At 41.7% G+C, this 21,945-nt stretch overlaps 1 protein-coding gene across 1 annotated transcript in view; it reads right to left on the bottom strand.

Moving 5' to 3' along the window:
* The window catches only part of ankrd13b (ankyrin repeat domain 13B), a 70,382-nt gene extending 49,572 nt beyond the window's left edge, over nucleotides 1–20,810 (bottom strand). The window contains exon 1 of the mRNA XM_069534173.1: nucleotides 20,560–20,810. Within this exon, the coding sequence (XP_069390274.1) occupies nucleotides 20,560–20,667 (108 nt within the window). The 5' untranslated portion in view covers nucleotides 20,668–20,810. The remainder of the gene's footprint in view (nucleotides 1–20,559) is intronic.
* Nucleotides 20,811–21,945: the final 1,135 nt, after the last annotated feature.

The following is a 21,945-nucleotide window of genomic DNA, read 5'->3' as shown; positions in this document are numbered from 1 at the left end:
AGGTCGGAGAAGCTCGGCGATGGTAGCAATGGATCGGGCATCCCCACATTAGTTGAGATGGAACCGACTTCCAAGTCTCTATGACCTTCAGAACAAAAGTTATTCAAGAATATCTTGATCTCCAATGGGGTTTCCTCCCCAACCCTAACCCTAACCCTGGCTGCAACCCTAACCCTAATTGCAACCCTAACCCTATTCACCCTAGGGTGAATAACTCTGCGCTGCTTGCTCGAAACGGGCTGAAATTTGGTGTGGGTGCGTGGCTGTCTCCCATTTAGTATGTGTGAAATGCCCAAGTCTCTACGACGTTCAGAAAAAAAGTTATTCAGAAATATCGTGTACTTTTTGGTTGAGATTTGGTGGTTTGACCCCTTCCGGAGGTCGGAGAAGCTCGGCGATGGTAGCAATGGATCGGGCATCCCCACATTAGTTGAGATGGAACCGACTTCCAAGTCTCTATGACCTTCAGAACAAAAGTTATTCAAGAATATCTTGATCTCCAATGGGGTTTCCTCCCCAACCCTAACCCTAACCCTGGCTGCAACCCTAACCCTAATTGCAACCCTAACCCTAACCCTAACCCTCATTTCAGCCCTAACCCTATTCACCCTAGGGTGAATAACTCTGCGCTGCTTGCTCGAAACGGGCTGAAATTTGGTGTGGGTGCGTGGCTGTCTCCCATTTAGTCTGTGTGAAATGCCCAAGTCTCTACGACGTTCAGAAAAAAAGTTATTCAGAAATATCGTGTACTTTTTGGTTGAGATTTGGTGGTTTGACCCCTTCCGGAGGTCGGAGAAGCTCGGCGATGGTAGCAATGGATCGGGCATCCCCACATTAGTTGAGATGGAACCGACTTCCAAGTCTCTATGACCTTCAGAACAAAAGTTATTCAAGAATATCTTGATCTCCAATGGGGTTTCCTCCCCAACCCTAACCCTAACCCTGGCTGCAACCCTAACCCTAATTGCAACCCTAACCCTAACCCTAACCCTCATTTCAGCCCTAACCCTATTCACCCTAGGGTGAATAACTCTGCGCTGCTTGCTTGAAACGGGCTGAAATTCGGTGTGGGTGCGTGGCTGTCTCCCATTTAGTATGTGTGAAATGCCCAAGTCTCTACGACGTTCAGAAAAAAAGTTATTCAGAAATATCGTGTACTTTTTGGTTGAGATTTGGTGGTTTGACCCCTTCCGGAGGTCGGAGAAGCTCGGCGATGGTAGCAATGGATCGGGCATCCCCACATTAGTTGAGATGGAACCGACTTCCAAGTCTCTATGACCTTCAGAACAAAAGTTATTCAAGAATATCTTGATCTCCAATGGGGTTTCCTCCCCAACCCTAACCCTAACCCTGGCTGCAACCCTAACCCTAATTGCAACCCTAACCCTAACCCTAACCCTCATTTCAGCCCTAACCCTATTCACCCTAGGGTGAATAACTCTGCGCTGCTTGCTCGAAACGGGCTGAAATTTGGTGTGGGTGCGTGGCTGTCTCCCATTTAGTATGTGTGAAATGCCCAAGTCTCTACGACGTTCAGAAAAAAAGTTATTCAGAAATATCGTGTACTTTTTGGTTGAGATTTGGTGGTTTGACCCCTTCCGGAGGTCGGAGAAGCTCGGCGATGGTAGCAATGGATCGGGCATCCCCACATTAGTTGAGATGGAACCGACTTCCAAGTCTCTATGACCTTCAGAACAAAAGTTATTCAAGAATATCTTGATCTCCAATGGGGTTTCCTCCCCAACCCTAACCCTAACCCTGGCTGCAACCCTAACCCTAATTGCAACCCTAACCCTAACCCTAACCCTCATTTCAGCCCTAACCCTATTCACCCTAGGGTGAATAACTCTGCGCTGCTTGCTCGAAACGGGCTGAAATTTGGTGTGGGTGCGTGGCTGTCTCCCATTTAGTATGTGTGAAATGCCCAAGTCTCTACGACGTTCAGAAAAAAAGTTATTCAGAAATATCGTGTACTTTTTGGTTGAGATTTGGTGGTTTGACCCCTTCCGGAGGTCGGAGAAGCTCGGCGATGGTAGCAATGGATCGGGCATCCCCACATTAGTTGAGATGGAACCGACTTCCAAGTCTCTATGACCTTCAGAACAAAAGTTATTCAAGAATATCTTGATCTCCAATGGGGTTTCCTCCCCAACCCTAACCCTAACCCTGGCTGCAACCCTAACCCTAATTGCAACCCTAACCCTAACCCTAACCCTCATTTCAGCCCTAACCCTATTCACCCTAGGGTGAATAACTCTGCGCTGCTTGCTCGAAACGGGCTGAAATTTGGTGTGGGTGCGTGGCTGTCTCCCATTTAGTATGTGTGAAATGCCCAAGTCTCTACGACGTTCAGAAAAAAAGTTATTCAGAAATATCGTGTACTTTTTGGTTGAGATTTGGTGGTTTGACCCCTTCCGGAGGTCGGAGAAGCTCGGCGATGGTAGCAATGGATCGGGCATCCCCACATTAGTTGAGATGGAACCGACTTCCAAGTCTCTATGACCTTCAGAACAAAAGTTATTCAAGAATATCTTGATCTCCAATGGGGTTTCCTCCCCAACCCTAACCCTAACCCTGGCTGCAACCCTAACCCTAATTGCAACCCTAACCCTAACCCTAACCCTCATTTCAGCCCTAACCCTATTCACCCTAGGGTGAATAACTCTGCGCTGCTTGCTCGAAACGGGCTGCAATTTGGTGTGGGTGCGTGGCTGTCTCCCATTTAGTATGTGTGAAATGCCCAAGTCTCTACGACGTTCAGAAAAAAAGTTATTCAGAAATATCGTGTACTTTTTGGTTGAGATTTGGTGGTTTGACCCCTTCCGGAGGTCGGAGAAGCTCGGCGATGGTAGCAATGGATCGGGCATCCCCACATTAGTTGAGATGGAACCGACTTCCAAGTCTCTATGACCTTCAGAACAAAAGTTATTCAAGAATATCTTGATCTCCAATGGGGTTTCCTCCCCAACCCTAACCCTAACCCTGGCTGCAACCCTAACCCTAATTGCAACCCTAACCCTAACCCTCATTTCAGCCCTAACCCCATTCACCCTAGGGTGAATAACTCTGCGCTGCTTGCTCGAAACGGGCTGAAATTTGGTGTGGGTGCGTGGCTGTCTCCCATTTAGTATGTGTGAAATGCCCAAGTCTCTACGACGTTCAGAAAAAAAGTTATTCAGAAATATCGTGTACTTTTTGGTTGAGATTTGGTGGTTTGACCCCTTCCGGAGGTCAGAGAAGCTCGGCGATGGTAGCAATGGATCGGGCATCCCCACATTAGTTGAGATGGAACCGACTTCCAAGTCTCTATGACCTTCAGAACAAAAGTTATTCAAGAATATCTTGATCTCCAATGGGGTTTCCTCCCCAACCCTAACCCTAACCCTGGCTGCAACCCTAACCCTAATTGCAACCCTAACCCTAACCCTAACCCTCATTTCAGCCCTAACCCTATTCACCCTAGGGTGAATAACTCTGCGCTGCTTGCTCGAAACGGGCTGAAATTTGGTGTGGGTGCGTGGCTGTCTCCCATTTAGTATGTGTGAAATGCCCAAGTCTCTACGGCGTTCAGAAAAAAAGTTATTCAGAAATATCGTGTACTTTTTGGTTGAGATTTGGTGGTTTGACCCCTTCCGGAGGTCGGAGAAGCTCGGCGATGGTAGCAATGGATCGGGCATCCCCACATTAGTTGAGATGGAACCGACTTCCAAGTCTCTATGACCTTCAGAACAAAAGTTATTCAAGAATATCTTGATCTCCAATGGGGTTTCCTCCCCAACCCTAACCCTAACCCTGGCTGCAACCCTAACCCTAATTGCAACCCTAACCCTAACCCTCATTTCAGCCCTAACCCTAATATATTTATTTTATATTTACCCAGGGCTACGGCCCTGTACGTAAATATAAGGTTTTTTAAATATAAAGGCCCCATTCTATGGTAAAGAACACAATTCATAAACACACTTATATTTAATATCTGCCAGAAATCCCTTTCACCTAAATTTTACACACTGAACCTTTAACGTGTACTTTTAATGTTTGATCCATGTCCCAACCATTAACATGGTTTATGACCTATCCTGCAGTCAGACAGACATATCCTCCATCTATATGAGCTGATGTATTTGCTTCTCATAGCTTCAAACAGATATTTAATTGGTTACAGTCTTCTCTTCTAATTCTCTTGTAAAGTACTGGTGTGTTGCAGGGCTTCACATGTGCAGAAAATCATTGTTTGCATTTAACTGAGCGCAAGTCGAGGCATTCTGCAAAAAACAAATTACTGAATGAGTCAGTTGTTATTGTTACTGTCAGCTACCCGTTCTGCTTCATCTACAGACAGTAAAGTGTCATAATCCATCAGCAAGACTCCTGCAATCGTACAAGTGTAACCGTGTCAAACAGCCACAAAGCCCACAGTAAACTTACAATCTGTTTGTTATAACACAAGTTGTGATGATGGTAATGAGACGTCATGTCTTTTCAGAAATCATTTGATTTAATCAACTACAAGCTATAGCCTACTGCTCTGCATGAAACTGCCCATCCCTCTCTCCAGGCTCAGGCTGTTCTGCACTGCTGTTTAGTTGCCTCTCTCTGCACCGAGCTCCTTCAAAATCAGCGACTTTTACTGATCTCAGATCTGTAACAATTTATCCTTGATCCAAGGTCTGTCAGTCTTTCACAGTCTTAATTTTGATTTAAGGATTACTCTTGGAGATAAGTGGCATGACTGGCACTTGAATAAAGACCTTAAGGAAACTGTGGAAAATTATCCCAAGGACAAGAAATTAGAGAACACTGACAGTTTTTTATAATGTGTATATAACATCAGGAATAATAAACAGCTTAGTAAGTGAGAACGGGAAAGGTCTGAGCATTTATTGATCCACATAAATCCTTAAATCAAAGCAGCAAAAAGGGATGAAAACTTCAATATTCACATTTAAGTGACTGGAAACAGGACAAACCAAAAGGTTTAACCTCAATAAGGAAGACCTGAAAGTTTACTGTGCTCAGTGTATATTATCCTATAATATGAATTAGTGGGAGATACTGTCAAACACTGTCATGCTCTGAAGAACACAGACAGAAGGACTCTGCAGTTACTTTATGATTGGTGACCTCATCCCTCTGGCTCTGCTGTGTGCAAGTGAAATGAGGAAAGCCACACGGGATACTATAAAAACAAAGAGGAGCATATAAATGCAAATGCAGATAAATCCTCACATACATAAGAACACTCACACACTCTGAACATGTTTACACTGGATTGAGTTTAGTAAAGCAAAACTCAATAATAAGAACATGATACCATAGTTTCAGTGTGTTAATGGGTTTATTATCTCGTTGACTCTTTGGTTAACAGCTCTTTGCTCTGCACATCGCTTTCAAAAGCAGCCCTGAAAATGACAGAGTGAGAGATAATTATAAGTTAACTCCCTGTCAGCCACAAGTAAGTCGTAAAGGTGTAGGTGTTGATGGAGAGAGGAAATGGAAAGAGCGACAGATTGCAATTTTAGCTGTGGAAAACAAAAGATATGGGGAGGGGTGAGGAAATAGCATAGAAAGAGAAAGATGGTTAGAAGGGAGACGATGGGAGCTGGAGGAGACAACAACATGTGAGTTAGTCTCAGGAGCAATAGAGGCTGGGGAATAGAGGGATGGAGTGTTATAGCAACGCAAGGGGAGGAAAGTGAGCAGTCAGCTTTATTTTTGTGTACTGCAGAGCAGTGAAGCCCAGATGTAACATGCAGATATAGTCTCAGTGCTGTGTGTGCAACATGGGCACGAAAGCGTGTTTTGGCAGAATAAATGTGAAGACTTGTAAAAGTCACAAGAAGAATTCTAAAATTACACTGTGAATATTTATAGCAAGCCTCCGACAACCCATCCACTCAAATTTGAAAAGATATGTCGGAACAAAACCCATCTCATAAGTCGCAAGCACATGACAGGGAGAGAAAAAGAGAGCAACAGAAAGTGGAACAAGATGATTGTTAAAGGATGAGGAGACCGAGGGACTGCATAGAAAAAAGAACTATTTTCTCTCCTTTCATTTCCTGTCCTTTTTATGGCACTGACACTGTCTCGAAGCTGTCTTTTCATCCATCGCTCCCCCTTCAAGTGGCTACGTCTAATGTTGTGATTATCAGTTAAAGCTTATTTTACAGCTGTGCTCAATTTCAATTATTCTGAACATATCAGTAAGGGTGAACAGTTGAAATACGGCATAAAGACAGAAGGGGAGCTGGGGAGGAGAGGATTGAATGAGGTATGTAATAAGGGCGAGGATATAAACAGACATACTGTATGTGGTTAGGAGACAGAAAGAGAGGGAAGGATAGAGGGAAAGTTACATATGGACAGCAGTGGGGTTATAGAGACAGACAGGTTGGGGAGAGAACAGGTTGCTGAGTGTAAAATATGTAACACAGGATGACAGGGAGACAACAAAACAATCAACTGGAATGGAGCTTCGGTACTGCTTCCCTTTCTCCCCCAACTGATATAGCTCCTATCCGAGTGAGTGGCTCCGGACATTTTCCACAACTTTTCCTACTAGCCCCCTGGTAAAACGTCAGAGTGGGTCCCTGTGAGTATGCGTGTTGATGACATTTATAATATGTGAAAGATGGACATCACAAAAAAGAACAAACAAAAAGAATACTGTTGTGCTAGTTCATCTGCTAATGATTCCGGACACATCTTGAGTGATGCTCCTGGAATCATCAGGTGTTTCTGGCCTTTCAACATTATTCTTCTTCTTCCAGGCAACTCAGCTGAGGCTGATCGGACCCCAGCTTGTGACCAGATGGTTAACTGGTGACTTTATACCCCACGGCTCTCCTTTTTTGAGCTACAGCCATCTTGAGGTATGGCATCTTCGGTGGTATTGCAGCTGGCTCTGCTTCTCCTCATTCCTTCAATGCCCATCGAACTGAGGCTTTGGACATCCCACCTCCACTGGGAGAAACCTTGCTGTCCATCTGTCTTGACAGACATCTGTTGACCCTCTCCCATACTTGGTGAGCTTCCTTTCAAGGCCTCTTCCAAACTGTTGCAAAGTACTGTCAGCTCTTTCAGAACCACTTGTTTAGTGGACTTGTACATGAGGACAATGTCTGGTCTCCAGTGTCATGTTCGGAGCACGTTGGACATGCTGGTGACTCCGCTTTGCCCCAAATGTGTAGGGTGGCTGGACTGGAACATCATAGATGGAATCTTGTCCATTTCCCTGATCGCTCCTCTACAACTGCTGTTCTCACCTCTTCCTGGACTAAGCCACGCAATTCGTTCCCTTTGGTGATGTTGTTGTGAGGATTTGAAATGGAACCCTAAACAGCCCTGCCTCTTGTCACCACCCCCACCAGCTTGCTGTGATGCCTTGCCTCTGTTTGTTCAACCACCTCCGCTGCCCTCCCCTTTCTCTCTGTCCTCATTTTAATCACCGCTTTGGCCACAGGAGTCTCTGTACTGCATAACTTCTCTGGCTCTCATCAATTTGAGTGGCAGAGGAAGTTTATTACGGTGTCCATAGAGTGCGCTGCTTTTCTTTGGAAGTCCCAGTCATCATGTAAGATGTCTGCAGACTCTCCTCTCCATGATCAACATGCAGAGTTATTTGTTATATCTGTTATCTTTGTCAATTTATGTCAAGATAAATTAGTAGTGTTATTGAATGCAATTTAATTTACTGGTGTTTTACAGTGAGCCTTACTCCTATTCTGTGACCTTAAGTCAGAACCTGATAACTAAGAGCATCATTAATCTGCTTCCACACATATGTTCCTAGATCTTTTAATGCCTTGCTCAAAGTAAAACAGATGCTTCAAAGGTTCCAGGCACCGCTATTGTGGACTAATATTTTGATAGAACAAATTCTTCATAGCCAATTCTCGTAACTGGTGACTAACACTGCCTCATCACACATGCCCTTTTTTAAATTTTCAAATGAACACAAGCCAGTACTGTGAGAACTTTGCTGTGATGACACCTCACAGCTTCTATCTCAAACTGCAGCGTGAGTGATCTGCTGCTGTTCATTTGGTCCAATTTGTATCAGATGTAGCTTGGACTGGAGGAGAACTGAATATGATGACAGACGGCAGCCTGTTCAGTCAACTGTTCAACAACACACTTAGAATTTACACCCTGAGCTTGAGATGAAGTTGAAAAAAGTACAAACTTTATTGATGGGAAAAAGGAGGGGAGGTGAAGGCCAGCAATGGTTCATCGAGCATTTCAACAGCAACACAAACACACGTATAAAAGTACCACTCAGTCCACTCAGAGCCAATGTCATCCACAGCTACACAGTGACCTGCAGACATGCTGACATACTTACTCATTCACATGTAAACAACATTCACTTGAAACACAAAACACACACGCTAATACACACATTCTTGTACTTCTACCTTGCGAGGAACCTCATTTACATAATGCATTAACCCACGACCCTCAAAGAGGTCTTTGAAAAATAAGGACCGGCCAAAATGTCCACACTTTACCAAAATATCCTCACTCCGTAAGGTCTATGCTCAAAATGGTCCTCACAAATATATTGGCCTTGTTTGACTTGTGTGGTTTGGTAGTTAGAGCAGGGACATTATGTCATCCTTGTTCATCCCTTGACTCTCACTCTTCACTAAACAATGAAATCAGAGGACGTACTGTGGCTACATGAAGTCTGTGGTGAAGCGTTTGTCATATGCTGGTCCATTGTTCATGGTACAGCAAAGCATTTCTAACTGGATTTCGTTTTTATTGCTCAGAATAGAATTTCACTTGATCTGTTGAATGAAACATTGTTGTTTCAAGCATTAAAACAATTGAATTTTGGAGAAAACTGATTGATAACATTTGAATGAGTGTGTTTCTAATAAATCACACACTCAGTTTAAATTGAGCTAAATAAAACCTTCAAGCATATCACTTAATACTTCTACATGTTGTGCTTCATTTCCACAGTTATTTTTTAAAATTGGTTAAGAGATGCATCTTAGGTAATGACGGCTGTGTTCTATTCAAGGATCAAAGTGAAACATTCATAACACCATGACTCTAATACCGAATCAGATGATTTTATTATTTATGCCTGTGCTTTTCCAACTAAAAGTATAAGATGTCTTCAGCAAAAAATCCTATTAAAATAAAAACAAAAATTCTTTGTCGACCACACCTCTGACCTCCATTTTGCCACATCTCCCCACTATCTTGTGTTACCAGCAAGGTGTTGAAAAGCTCAGCGATAGAAGCCCCTAAAAACACAGACAAGCACTTCACAGCAATGATGGCTGTGACAGCAAGAACTCTAACATCAAACTGCTTAATTCTACTTTTTTCGTGTTTAAAGTCTAGTAAACATTACCCTTAAAGGTTCAGTGTGTAAGATTAAGGTGAAAAGGATTTTTGGCAGAAATTGAATATAAAATAATCCTAGTGATGTTTTCACTGGTGTGTTGCATCTAAATTGTGTGAATTGTAGTTTTCTTTACCATTGAATGGGCCCTTTATATTTAAAAACTTCATATGTACATGGAGGGGGGTCCTCTCTGTGGAGGCCGCCATGTTTTTTACTGTTGTCCAAACTGGACAAACTAAAACCTTTTGAGTTTTTATGGCAACTAAAGTTCATTACAGGTTCTATTCCATGTTTGGAAGGGGTGGGTGAGATGAGGAGTTTAATTTGCTTAATTCTACACACTGTACCTTTAATGTTGGGGCTGGTCGGTGTGTAACTCGAACTTGTTATTGTTTAATTGTTAACAATTTGGGAAATTTGCACATTCAGAAAGAAGACTGAAACCATTCTCATATTAAATATTAAGCTACAGTTCACTTAACTGTGTCTCAATTCGGGGGTTGCATCCTTCGGAGGCTGCATTCGAAGACCGATAGACTAACAAATGTGTCTTCCCACCCCTGAGCAACGGTGACTCCATCAGGTGGATACTTCCCTGCCCAACATATCATATGATTCATTGCACTTTTGTGATGAACTGTATTTCAAAGAGGAAATGGCAGCAGCAAGCTAGGAGGAAATGTCAGAAGAATTTATGTCAAATGTATGTGCTAAACTGAACAGCTGACCATACACCTGTTTAAATTTTTTTTTTTTTTTTTTTAAAGTACAAATGCTTTTTTTATTAACCGAATAACTTTTTCACCCATATCTTTGTTGCTAGGCAATGGGTGTAAGGTAGACAAGCTGGTGATGCAATAGAAAGACCAGACAGTCTCCCTTGGTCCGGCCGATGAAGGCTGCGTGAGCCAGGTCCTCCAAAGGCTGGGAAACTGAATTGAACTTCCCGTTATCATGGGAATATTGTTCAATATAATTTGCATGTATGAAATGTAAGAATATCTCTCTTCATCCCAGTGGCAGCTCAGCATCTTGCATACAATTGTGAATGAATGGAGGCATCCTTCTAAAATAATAAATATGACCCTCCTAAGTCTTTTTTTAGAAGATATACGGGTGGTAGATCTCAGCTTATGTTTAGAATTAAAAAGTAATCTTGGGCTTGAAAAGGTTGGTGAACACTGTTCTAGGCTTTCCTATTTAGTTTCTACAAAACTTCCCTAACAACCAAACCTCACATTTTTCCTAAAAAATCTCTATCCTTGCTCTATTTTTTTTCCATCCCCCTTGTATTATTAACTTTTTAATTCATCTTTGTCCGTGTTACATAACTCCACCCGTTCTCAGTCTGACCTATATCTGTCTTATAATGAAACTCTTTCTTCTGTCCGTCACCTCCCTCAGATTCGTTCCATCCCTTCTTGCACTCCCTCAAAAGTGAGCTCAGAGGAGGTTGCATTATTGATAGGCATCTGCTCCTTCTCTCACCTCCCACTCAGTGTGTGCCAGGCCTGATGCAGCTTGGCAGGTACTTAGGCCGGCATCAATCTTTCATACAAACAGCACACTACATACGCACACACACACGGAATTGTGCATGTACACATACTGCATCTTCCCTAAAATGTTTGTGCATGGCAAGCACAGAAGCAAAGGGTGGCAATGGGAGGGAGGAGTATATAAAAATAACTTTTCCTCCCCCCGTCTCCCTTCACCATCCACAGGAGACTTTGACAAATGCTCGGCTGCCATGAAGCCCTGATCCGTTTCCAATGTGACACCACTATGAAAATAAAAGGACAGAACAAAACCTGCATCACAGATGATAGAGTGAGCCGAACAAATGGGGCCGATAGCCCTGCAGAAGAAAGACAAAACCTTTTGCAACTTCTCATGCTCATCTTAACACTGCAGCCAAGATTAATTTCCACTTGTGCAGGTGCATTAGAGGACCATACAATTGAGTAGTGGAAATAAGACCAAATGGACCAAATCGCCAAGTGAAACCCTGACCTATATTCTAGCATATTTAATGTTTCTCTGTTTCACTTACTATCATCCCCACTCTCTGCAGATAGATCGGCAGACACACAGACAGGACGAGGCTGAGATGGAGATAGCAGAAAACGGACAGGATGATGATGGACCTGTCAGAATCTGATGTTTATCTCAAGGTGCTGACACCTGTTTGTTGCATTGGGCTGACAGACCTCACTAAAACATCAGGAAAGATGTGCATGCAGGCCGACAGAGAGACAGAGAGTGCACTCATTCTCACTACTCACACTCAAAGATGCAGGCACACAGACGGAGAGACTACATTTTTTGTTTGAGTGAAGCAGACAGTGCATATGCTATACAACAGCATAGTCACATGATGCTTTGGCCTGTTGGAGTGAAACATGACAGCTGTCACTCTCTTTCTTTGGTCTGGTAAATGGTTGTGCACAGAAAGGGCTGACAATGAAATCAAAGGGTCATTTTGGCACAACAAGAAGATGTGCAGGGCATAATAAATAGATATCATGATTTTTTAAATGTTTTTCTTGACATTACTTCATGTTTTTTGCACTTAACAAGTGGATACATTTAAGAGCCTCAGTTATGCTGAGACACCTTTAAAAACCAAGGGGCGATGCAGAAAGAAAAATCCAAAATGTCAGCATATTGATTTGGGGTAATTTTCTACATCACATTTTAATTTAAAGACCTGAGTGATACAGATAACAACTACATATTGTATGTTGTAAGCCAAAGGGTCTCATGTATATACTTTCTGCAAGAATTCAGTGACCACATCATTATTGTTAAAGAATGACTCACAGTGGAGGTTGCAAGAGGAGGCCTTTTTTCCTGAATCACATTTTTCCAAGGTGACTTACAAATATCACACCCTGATAATTAAATCCGATTCATCAAGAAACTATTTGAGAAATTCTGGATCACCGCTCCCAGCAGATAATGTCCCCACAACCAGTGCCAAAGTACAACAAAAATCCTACAACAATCCTCCTGAAGGATGTTTTAGTACAGATCATCCTTGGATCCTATTAATCATGGAACTCTTGAACTTGCCACCACATTCATCTCTATGAGATCTGACTTCAGTGCTCATAAACAATGATCAGGGCATTTACAAACATGCTGAGCCCACCCTGGGAAATGGTGACCTTTAATGAGATGCATTAGAATAACACAAAAGTGCATAGAGGTGAGGACTTTCAAAGGATCAATAAAACAGCACCTGGATTTAGTAAAACCAAAGAGTGTTAACTTCATAGTCTGTGAGATGACTGCTGCATCTGTAATTATTAATTGCATTGTGTTTATTGAATGGGTCTTTGCTTCTGGTTCCTCATATTGTTTCTCCAATTCCACATATATCTATTTCTATTCTTCCCTTCTTCAATTTTTCTCTTTTATTTCCTCAAAAATCTGACTTTTCTCTCACATATTACAGTGTAATTGTTTCTCTCTCACTCTCTTTCTTTCTATTAATAGCTTTCAGTAACTTAAATAAATCTGACACTAACCCAGCCTGTGTGACATCTGCTTGTTTCTTTGTAGTGCTAAAAATAGGACATCTCCAAAATGAAGACATCAGTTCTTTGAATATGTAGCTGGAATATCAGGACTCTCTGTGCAGGGCTCTCAGACAGCTTCAACAACATCGAAGACTCCCACAAGACCACCATCATTGACCGAGAGCTTAACAGACTTCTTGTTGACACTGCTGCTCTCCAAGAGATACAGTTTGCTGACAGCATTTCCCTGAAGGGACATAACCACACCTTTTTCTGGCATGTCAAGTGTGCAGACAAGACCTGAGAATATAGTGTGGGCTTTTCAGTGAAGACAACCCTGCATGCCATAACTTAACATGAAGCTCAAAGGCTCAAACTTGTATCTACTAGCAGTGGACCAGTCAATCTGCGGAGTGTCTACAGCTCAACTCTCTGCTTGCCACCAGAGTAGGAAGACAAGTTCTACAAGGAGCTCGACATGTTCATCACATTCATCCCAATTCAATGAGGGTGTTCAATGCCAGGCTGGATGCTAAAAATGAATCCTTGCCAGATTGCCTTGGTCATTTCAGACCGGGGAACTTGTATGAGAATGGAAGGAAACTGCGCTGCAATCACCAGTTCCAAATCACCTATAACTATTAATTAAGACTACAACATGGACCACTTCCTCATAATGAGCAAGGTCGAGCTACAGTGCAAGCAGATTAACCATGCTAAGCTTTTGGTACGCCCTCCCATAAATGCCGGTCACTCCACCAACCCAGCTGTCGTCTAGCTCTTTCTCTCTCTGCCTTCAACCAGAATGTAACATTATTTGTAACTTGCACCAGAGCTGACAGCAAAGTCTCTAATCTTGCCAATGTGTTCTCTAAGAACAAAGTAACCAGTGGGCTCCAGAGGAAAATGCAATTCGCAGACAGAGCAGCGATAGCATCAGACACTGAGTCACAGTTCCAGGGGCTGATGGCTCTTACATGTTTGTAAGGAGTTTGCCCTCAAATAAGGATTACAAAGAACAACATCATGGGCCAAGAACTTGAAGCCTGTCCGCCCATCTCCATTAACAAAAAGAAGCTTGATTGTGTCAACAGCATACATCACGCAAGTCCACAGTGTCTCATAACCTCTCAATTGACGAAGAACTGAGCACCCATCATGCGAGGGTTACACATTGAAGGCCAAGTTGTCAACGCAACTTATTTACTGTTTTACAAAGTCTGTATCATTAACACCCTGGTATACAACAATGAAGCCTGGACCCCTGCACCAGAAATACAAATCTGCTGGATCAAGTGGCATCCAAAATCCTGTTTGCCATGGAGACAGTCTGTTGCTGCAGGAATTTACCATGCATATGAGGACACTTTTTTACTGCAGGAGAAAAGACAGGAGTCAAACTACAAGCAGTGCCCAGCCCCTCTTCCTTCATCTGTGCCAACAGTAGAAGAGATTCCTTCTCTAGAGAAGGGCTGCACAGTCACAATTGCTGCTGCAACAAAAACTGATGGCCCTTGAGCCACAAACCATCGTAAGCCCTATAGGACGGATGCCAACAATTAGGACTTGGGTTTCTTTTCACAGAGGAAAGTGGGAGGGGTGAGAGTGGGGGAGTTGGATGAATGGTTGGAGGTAATGAGGGATGGAAGGCACCAGGTGAAACAGATAAGGGAAACTTGACAGTGGCTGAATGTGATTTGAAGACAGGGAGAAGGAGGCTGAGAGGATGAGAGGAGCAGGAAAAAGAGAAAGGTTTGTAGTAGACAGGTGCAAGCAGAGAGCAGATGGGTGGTGTAAAGATTTAGCCCTAGAACGACTGCAATGAGAATGAGAGCCTTGAATTTATGGTTCTGTTCCCTCAAGCCAGCAACAGAGCAGAAGATTTTATAATGCTGATTTAGCATTAGCACCTTGCCGAGGGCATTATAATCAAACCATGCACCGATGGAAAAAGAGATGGCTGCAGTCAGTCATAGAGACACAGGGAGGACAAAGAGCAGCCCCACAGAAAGAGAACAGACATCTTTGTGTCATTTCCTGCCTTTGTCTTGAGATAGACCATCATTCCTTAAATGGTCCTGTTCTGTTTCAATCACACTCTGTGCGAAATCAAGACAGCCTCTGTTCATGGTCAAAGTCTGTCGTTATTTCAGTGTGATAGTGAATGTTGCCCCCTTGCTTTTCCCATCTCTCCTCTCTTTTCCCAACTGCCAGTTATTTTCTTAACAACCACCTTGTTTCATGACAAGTTTTACGATGACTTTTATGCCTGATGAAAAGATATAAAAACTGCTGAAACCTCACCCCATCTTTTATTATCCACTGTTTTGTTCTTCCTATTTTACATCATATTTTTCTCGTTCTCTTTGTGCTTCCTCTGTGGTCAGATGTTTGTCTTTGGCATTTATACGACCACTCTTTCGATTCAGTTTCTCTCTCTGACTTTGTGTCGTAACATTGATATCCATTGTAACAATTCTTCCTCTGTAGCGCAGCACAATATCTCTTCCAGTCACTCATTCATATTTGCAATCTGCTATGCTGCTTATGGATCATTGGGAAAACACTGAAGCCTACAGACAGTCTCACGTTGCCATAACACAAGTCTTAAACACTGTCAGCACCATCACACACCAACCGTCCACTGCCTTATTGTGCAGGAAGGAAATAAGAGTGCCATCAGAAACAGTGCCGGATATTGGATGCATGAACACAGTGAAATTAAATGAGTCTCCTCATTTCTCCAAAGCGAAGGGAGACTTTTAAAACCTGTAGTATGGAGATGGCTTTAGATTACCTTTATTTTATTGTAGCATAATTCAGAGGTCAGTGATATACTGTTTACTACACAGTAGAGTGGGAACTGAATTCACCAGAGACCAGACATTATCAGCACAACACTGCCTTTGTTACTTGGGCTGTAACAGCATGGTCAGAATGTGATACCCTAATGCCTAACATGTGATATCATGGAAATTATAACAATGCACTCAGTGTATTATAACGTATTGTTGCCACAAGGATTTTGCATTTTTCACTCAAATATCTTCCTCTTCTTCCCCTGTTACACTCCCTCCGTTTTTTCTGTCATGGCTCATAATAGGAATCTGCCTCTTGTCCTTGCTCTCTTTAGAAGGGTGTGCATAAAGTCACTTCTGGGGGTTTTCACACCTGATTGTCTGGACCATGGTCCAAACCAAAGTAGATGTCTTTGATACATTGTTTATATTTGATCCGTTTAGTTTTGGTTTCATATTGTAATTTAGGAAGCGGACGTAAGACTTTTATATGAGTATATCCTGCCGTTATCACTTACGTGGGCTGCATCTACCTATACTTGAGAATAATTGGTTCATAGACGGGCATGTGTCTGACAACTGCAAGTCGTCAGTTCTGTTCTGAGAAAAGTCGTTTTTCCGTATGATTTGAGGAAAATTTATTAAACCAGTTCATTTCATTAATTTCTTTGCGAATGTAATATCATTATGGTATTATGACCCACAAAATGAATATTCAAACATTATGTCATCGTCTGCTTCTTTTTCTTCTTCTATTGTTAAACGCTGTAGGAACGTCCTGCAATTGGTCTGAAAGTCCGAAACAAAAAGTCTGGACTGTGGTCACACCTGTTATTTTGGTTCGAACTACACTGAAGACTCAGAATTTCCAGACGTTTTCCAGTGCATATGTGCCAAATGAGGGTGGGATCTTTCTGTAAGCTATAAAATAAAATGTTTTATATTAAACAGTACAGGACAATCAAGGTTTGCATGAAGTGGATTTAATCCACCAGACCTGCCTCCTGATTTTGGCTTCACTCCTTCAGGAGAGTTTACTGCCTTAAACTGCTGGCACAACTGAATCCATCTGTTTGTACTATAAAAAAAAATAGTAGGGTAATATTCAGTGCCCCAACAAAGTAACTTTTTGACAACTAGACAAACATTAACCCATCATATGTCACATGATGGTAACAGGTAATATGAAAGCAAACACATGATTCCTATCATCATATATCTATTTTTAGTGGAACTGATATTTGAATTATTAAAATGATGTACGCACAACACCACGTCTCTCATTTGGTTGGCCTCTCTGGATAATATCAAAGTAGGATAGTGGGAAATTTGGTGGCCTTGGTTTTCTAATTTTCAACATCAAAATCCAAACTTAGGTCAATGCATGTGACCAGGTAGGCCAACTAGAGCTTGGAAATACTTGGTGAGGTAGTTTTGTTGTCCTGGTTTACTAGTGTGGGTACTTTAGCAGCTCTAGAATGATTTACATTTTAATAACTTACTTTTTAATTATTCCTTCAGATTTCAACTTCTGTCTCTTTTCTTCCTCAAATTGCAAAAAACCCTGTGCTTCAAAAATGTGTTTAACCTACCATTCATGGAAGTTCCATCCAGAACGAATGTGTGTATATATGTGATTTTCACTACTGACAGATGCTCAAGGTTTGAGCATCTTATATTTGTTCTGTCCTAGTTTAAGCAGAGCTGCTCATATAAACAAGGGCCTCAGTTTAAAGTATGTCATAAACTGATTTTTCTGTATAGCTTTATGTACAAAAAAAAATAATATATTAAAAGGTCCTTGCCTCAAATGCACAGCCAGAAAAGCAATAAAAATTTGCATCATAAAATATTTATAGATACAAGGGTTCCTAAAAAATGAATGACTATGGGGTTGAGAGGAGAATTTATTGAGCCTATCTGTGTGAAACAAACAGCCTAAAGTCTCGGTTTAAAGCACTTGATGTAAAGGTTTAGGAAGAACATGTCCATGTCAATAATTCACATTTTGTTAACACGGATGCAGCCTACAAATTACTATCAATTATACTGGCAAAGTACAGCATATTAATGAACTAGGTTATGAGTGATATCATCAGTGGGAAACAAAATAAGATGTATATAATGGTATATTTATAAATATCTTTTATAAACTTTGTGGGAGCTTGCTTTCATATTTATATTATAATTAAAATAACTGATAAACTTGAGGGTGGCATGATGATGCAGTGGGCAGTACTGCTGCCTCGTAGCAAGGAGGTTCCCGGCTGAAATCCTTGCTCAGCTGGGATTTTTCTGTGTGGAGCTTCCGCCCACAGTCCAAAGACATGCATATTGTGGTTGGTTAATTGGAGACTCTAAATTATCCTTAGGTGTGACTGAGGATGAATGGCTGTTTGTCTGTATATGTCAGCACTGGGATATACTGGTGACTGGGGTGTATCCCATCTCTCGCTCACTGTCAGCTGGGTTTGGCACCAGCTCCTCCTACAAACATGGAAGATGTCAACACTGCATCACTAATGATGAGTGTCATCAGCTTAAAGGGATAGTTCACTGAAAAATAAAAAATGTACCCACTCACCACAATCCCAATGGAGGGGCAGGTGAAGTGTTTGGGTCCACAAAACACTTCTGGAGGAGGTAAACAGCATTGCAGGAGAATCAAATACAATTGAAGTCAATGGTGTCCTCTTCTTCAGAAAAAACATAACATGCCTCTATACTGCTTGTGTGGTGTCATCCAAGTGTCATGACCAAACATGGTCATTTACACCATGTTTTAACCTCCATTGTATTGGACTCTGCTGAGGCAACGTTTACCCCTGAGACCCCAGAAGTGTTTTGTAGAATCAAACACTTCACTCACCCTCCATCTGCAATGTGGTGAACAGATAATGAATGATAATTTTTTTTCATTTCATTTTTCAGTGAACTATCCCTTTAAGTGTTGATCCAGTATTTTGTCTTGTTTGTGTCAGGCAGCACAGTGGTGCACTGTCACCTAACTAGAAGAAGTTTCCACAGTTTGTCCGTGGTCTTCCTGTGTGGAGTTTGCATGTTCTTCCCGTGTGTGTATGAGTTTTCTCCAACAGTCCAAAGACATGAAGATTGGGATTAATTGGAAACTCAAAATCGTCAGTGATGTAGTGAGAATGGTTGTATGTTGGCCCTGGCACATACTGCTGACCTGCCCAGGATGTGCCAAGCCTCATGCACAATGTCAGCTTGGATTTAGATTCTCCTCTTTCCGCAACCCTCAAAAGGACAAGCTGTATGGATGGATGGATGAATGGATGGATACTAGTGGTAGTGGATCAAATATCAAGGTTATTCACCCTCTGGAGACAATGACTATCGGTTTTGCACCAAATTTAATGGCAATATATCCAATAGTTTTCAAGACATTTCAAACTACACATAGAAATTGACTGACTGTGGACTGACAATGTTCACACAACTAGTGTAGCTACAGGCTAAAGATGGATGTTTACAAGGAATCTGCACTCAACTTTTATAACCAAACCAGAAAGAGAGGTTCTTTTTATTTTAGTAATGAATGAAAATGGGCTGAAGATGAGTATTAACCAATGGCAAAGTTACACAGTTTTGGAAAAGGTTTTGCAGAGTGTACACAGTTCATTTCCAGCTTCCATTTCTAAGAAATTGTTTGTTACCTGTAGTGACTCTACTACCAGGTCTTAGCTGGTTCTTTAAGCCTCGAGGTGAGATCAGTTTCACCATGTAGTTGTAATTATGGTCAAGGGTTAAACGTTAAATGTCATTATCACATTCCCTCACTCTGGATTGTGGTAAACCAATTGATGGCTGGGGCACTTGCTGACCATTTTGGTGTGAAGAGAGACCTTCCTTAGTTATGATTTTAAAACCACAAGAAGATAAGCATGTGCAAGCAGGTGTGCGTAAATGTGTGTGGGCAAGTGTACATGTGCGATGTATTGAGACCGCTGCATGATGCATGCACTGGAAAATCTGTTTAGTTGCAAACCCTCAGAGCATCTCTTATGTAATGACAAAGCGCCTCAGTCGAGTTGCAGAAAACAAAAAGACAGAGTTGAAACACATACAAGCTCTTACTTAGTCACTTTCTTTCTTACACACATAAGAAAGAATAATTGTTGTCATATTATCAAGTCTGTCGACCTTAATGCTGTAACATGACCAGTATAGGTGAAAATAATTATTTTCTGCTTTTGATTATGACAAACACCTCCTCTGGAAAGCTTGTACTATAGCTTAATGATTCAATTACTGTATTTGCTGTGATGGATGTCATTATTCCTAGAATCCGCATTGTCTCACCCACTCACAAATGGTTAACGTGCCGGTGGGAAGGTAGAGAGCATACAGTTTTTAGAATTATGCTACACTGGCATAAAGCACCGCTGACAGAGATGACAAACACACACACATTCACACTGCAACACAAACAGACTCAGCATTTACAGTCAATTACACTTGGATTTTTTCCAGGAATAAACTCCTGACATAACTTCCTAGGCATGCTAACTAAAACGAGTGGAAGGGTGGGTATTTTGATTCCAATGTAGTGCAGTGCAGGGAATAAAGCAGATCCTTGACATGTAAAGTCTGTCATGGATTCAAGTAACACGACCATGGTGTTAAGTGTCTCCCTCCATCCTACTGATAACAATTAACTGCGCTATTCCAGTTCACTGAGCAGACTCCTCAGTGAGGTGGTCCATGGATGACATCCTCACTACCACCACCTCTGAAATCCACACACACACACACACACACACACGCCCATATAAACCCTTACAATAAAGCCAGGCCCGCATCACTAAAGGAGATGTGATGTGAGTCTGATCGCTCGTCTCTGTCTCACCTGCTCGTTCGTTGCCAGCTCCTTCTCCAGCTGTCGGTGCTTGTTGTGCCACACCAAATAGTGGATAGGATAACGACTCTTCTCCGGAGTTTTCTTGGCAGAGATCATCTTCGGATCATAGCGTATACCTCCTCCTCTTCCTCACTGTGTATTGTAATGACACTTTGATGTTAATTTGCGCTACACAATCAAGCCTATCATCCTTTATCGGCGGCGGTGGTGGCTGGAGGCGTACAGGGGCAGCCCTTACGCGTCAGGAGCAGTGGATGACTCCCCGACTCGCTCTTTGCTCAGAATAAACGGCCAGTGAAAGTGGAAATCATTTAGAGGAAGAAGCCCCTCGTTGGCTACACCTTTACGTCTGATAACGAACCGCTCCTCCACCTCTTGCCTCCCCCCCTTCTCTCTCTCTCTTCCTCTCCCTCTGCTGACTCTAACGCATCTATCCCTCTCCTCTCCTCCCATCCGGCGGTGACTGAGAAAGATGCGCTGACAAGCTGCACTGAAATGTGCGCACTCGCAGCCAATCTGCTGCCTCATGGAGGAGTGTTAATACCCCAGAAAAATCATACAACGAATATATATATATATATATATAAAGAAATCCACCGCATGGTATAACTCCCCTGCAGGAATATCGTATAGGGACAGGTTATATAGTGGAGGTAAAAGCTGATATGTCAATTTAAGATGAAATGCATCAATACATTAAAGTTTAAATCATTTTGTGCCATGGGCTGTTTCAGTTGTATTGACTTTGTTTGTGTTATATGCTATTCATTAATAGTTTTGTTTTTTCAAATGTTAAATTTGACATCTTTGCATGTCCAGGTTCAGTGTGAATGCAATTAGGGAAATTACTGTATGAATTAATGTCAGTGTTTCCTTGTTAATCTGTTTCAGAGGTTCTCGGTTTTCTGTTTTGTCAATACTTTAATCACATGTTGCTAAGTAGGCCTATATGACAAACAAATACAAAATGGAAATACTAATAACAATAATAATAGTAGTTGAGATATCAACATGTACACAAAATAGATCTATATTAATATAATGTTTGTATTCATTTATACATATATTAATGTCTTTATCTGGTAGCCACAAACCCTGAAAAACATATTTGAAAGTAGCCCCTCTCCTTAAATTGAAAAAAACTACCCTTAGATGAAAGTATAATTTCCCCCATAATTCAATAATATTAACTTTTTTAAATATATTTTGCACACTTGTCTCTTGTCAATGCCCTTGACATGCTTCTGTAACACAATATGTGTTTTTGATAAAAATGTATAGATGTTTGTTTGTCAGTCTAATAACAAGGGTGAGTTAATAAGAAAAGAAAGAAAAAAAGAATATTAAACCAATTCACTAAGATGGTGTAAGTGG

This window comes from Paralichthys olivaceus, chromosome 11, assembly GCF_024713975.1.
Source record: "Paralichthys olivaceus isolate ysfri-2021 chromosome 11, ASM2471397v2, whole genome shotgun sequence".
NCBI lineage: Eukaryota > Metazoa > Chordata > Actinopteri > Pleuronectiformes > Paralichthyidae > Paralichthys > Paralichthys olivaceus.
Note: the sequence above shows the minus strand (reverse complement) of the source record. Positions and strands in the feature narration are given on the sequence as shown.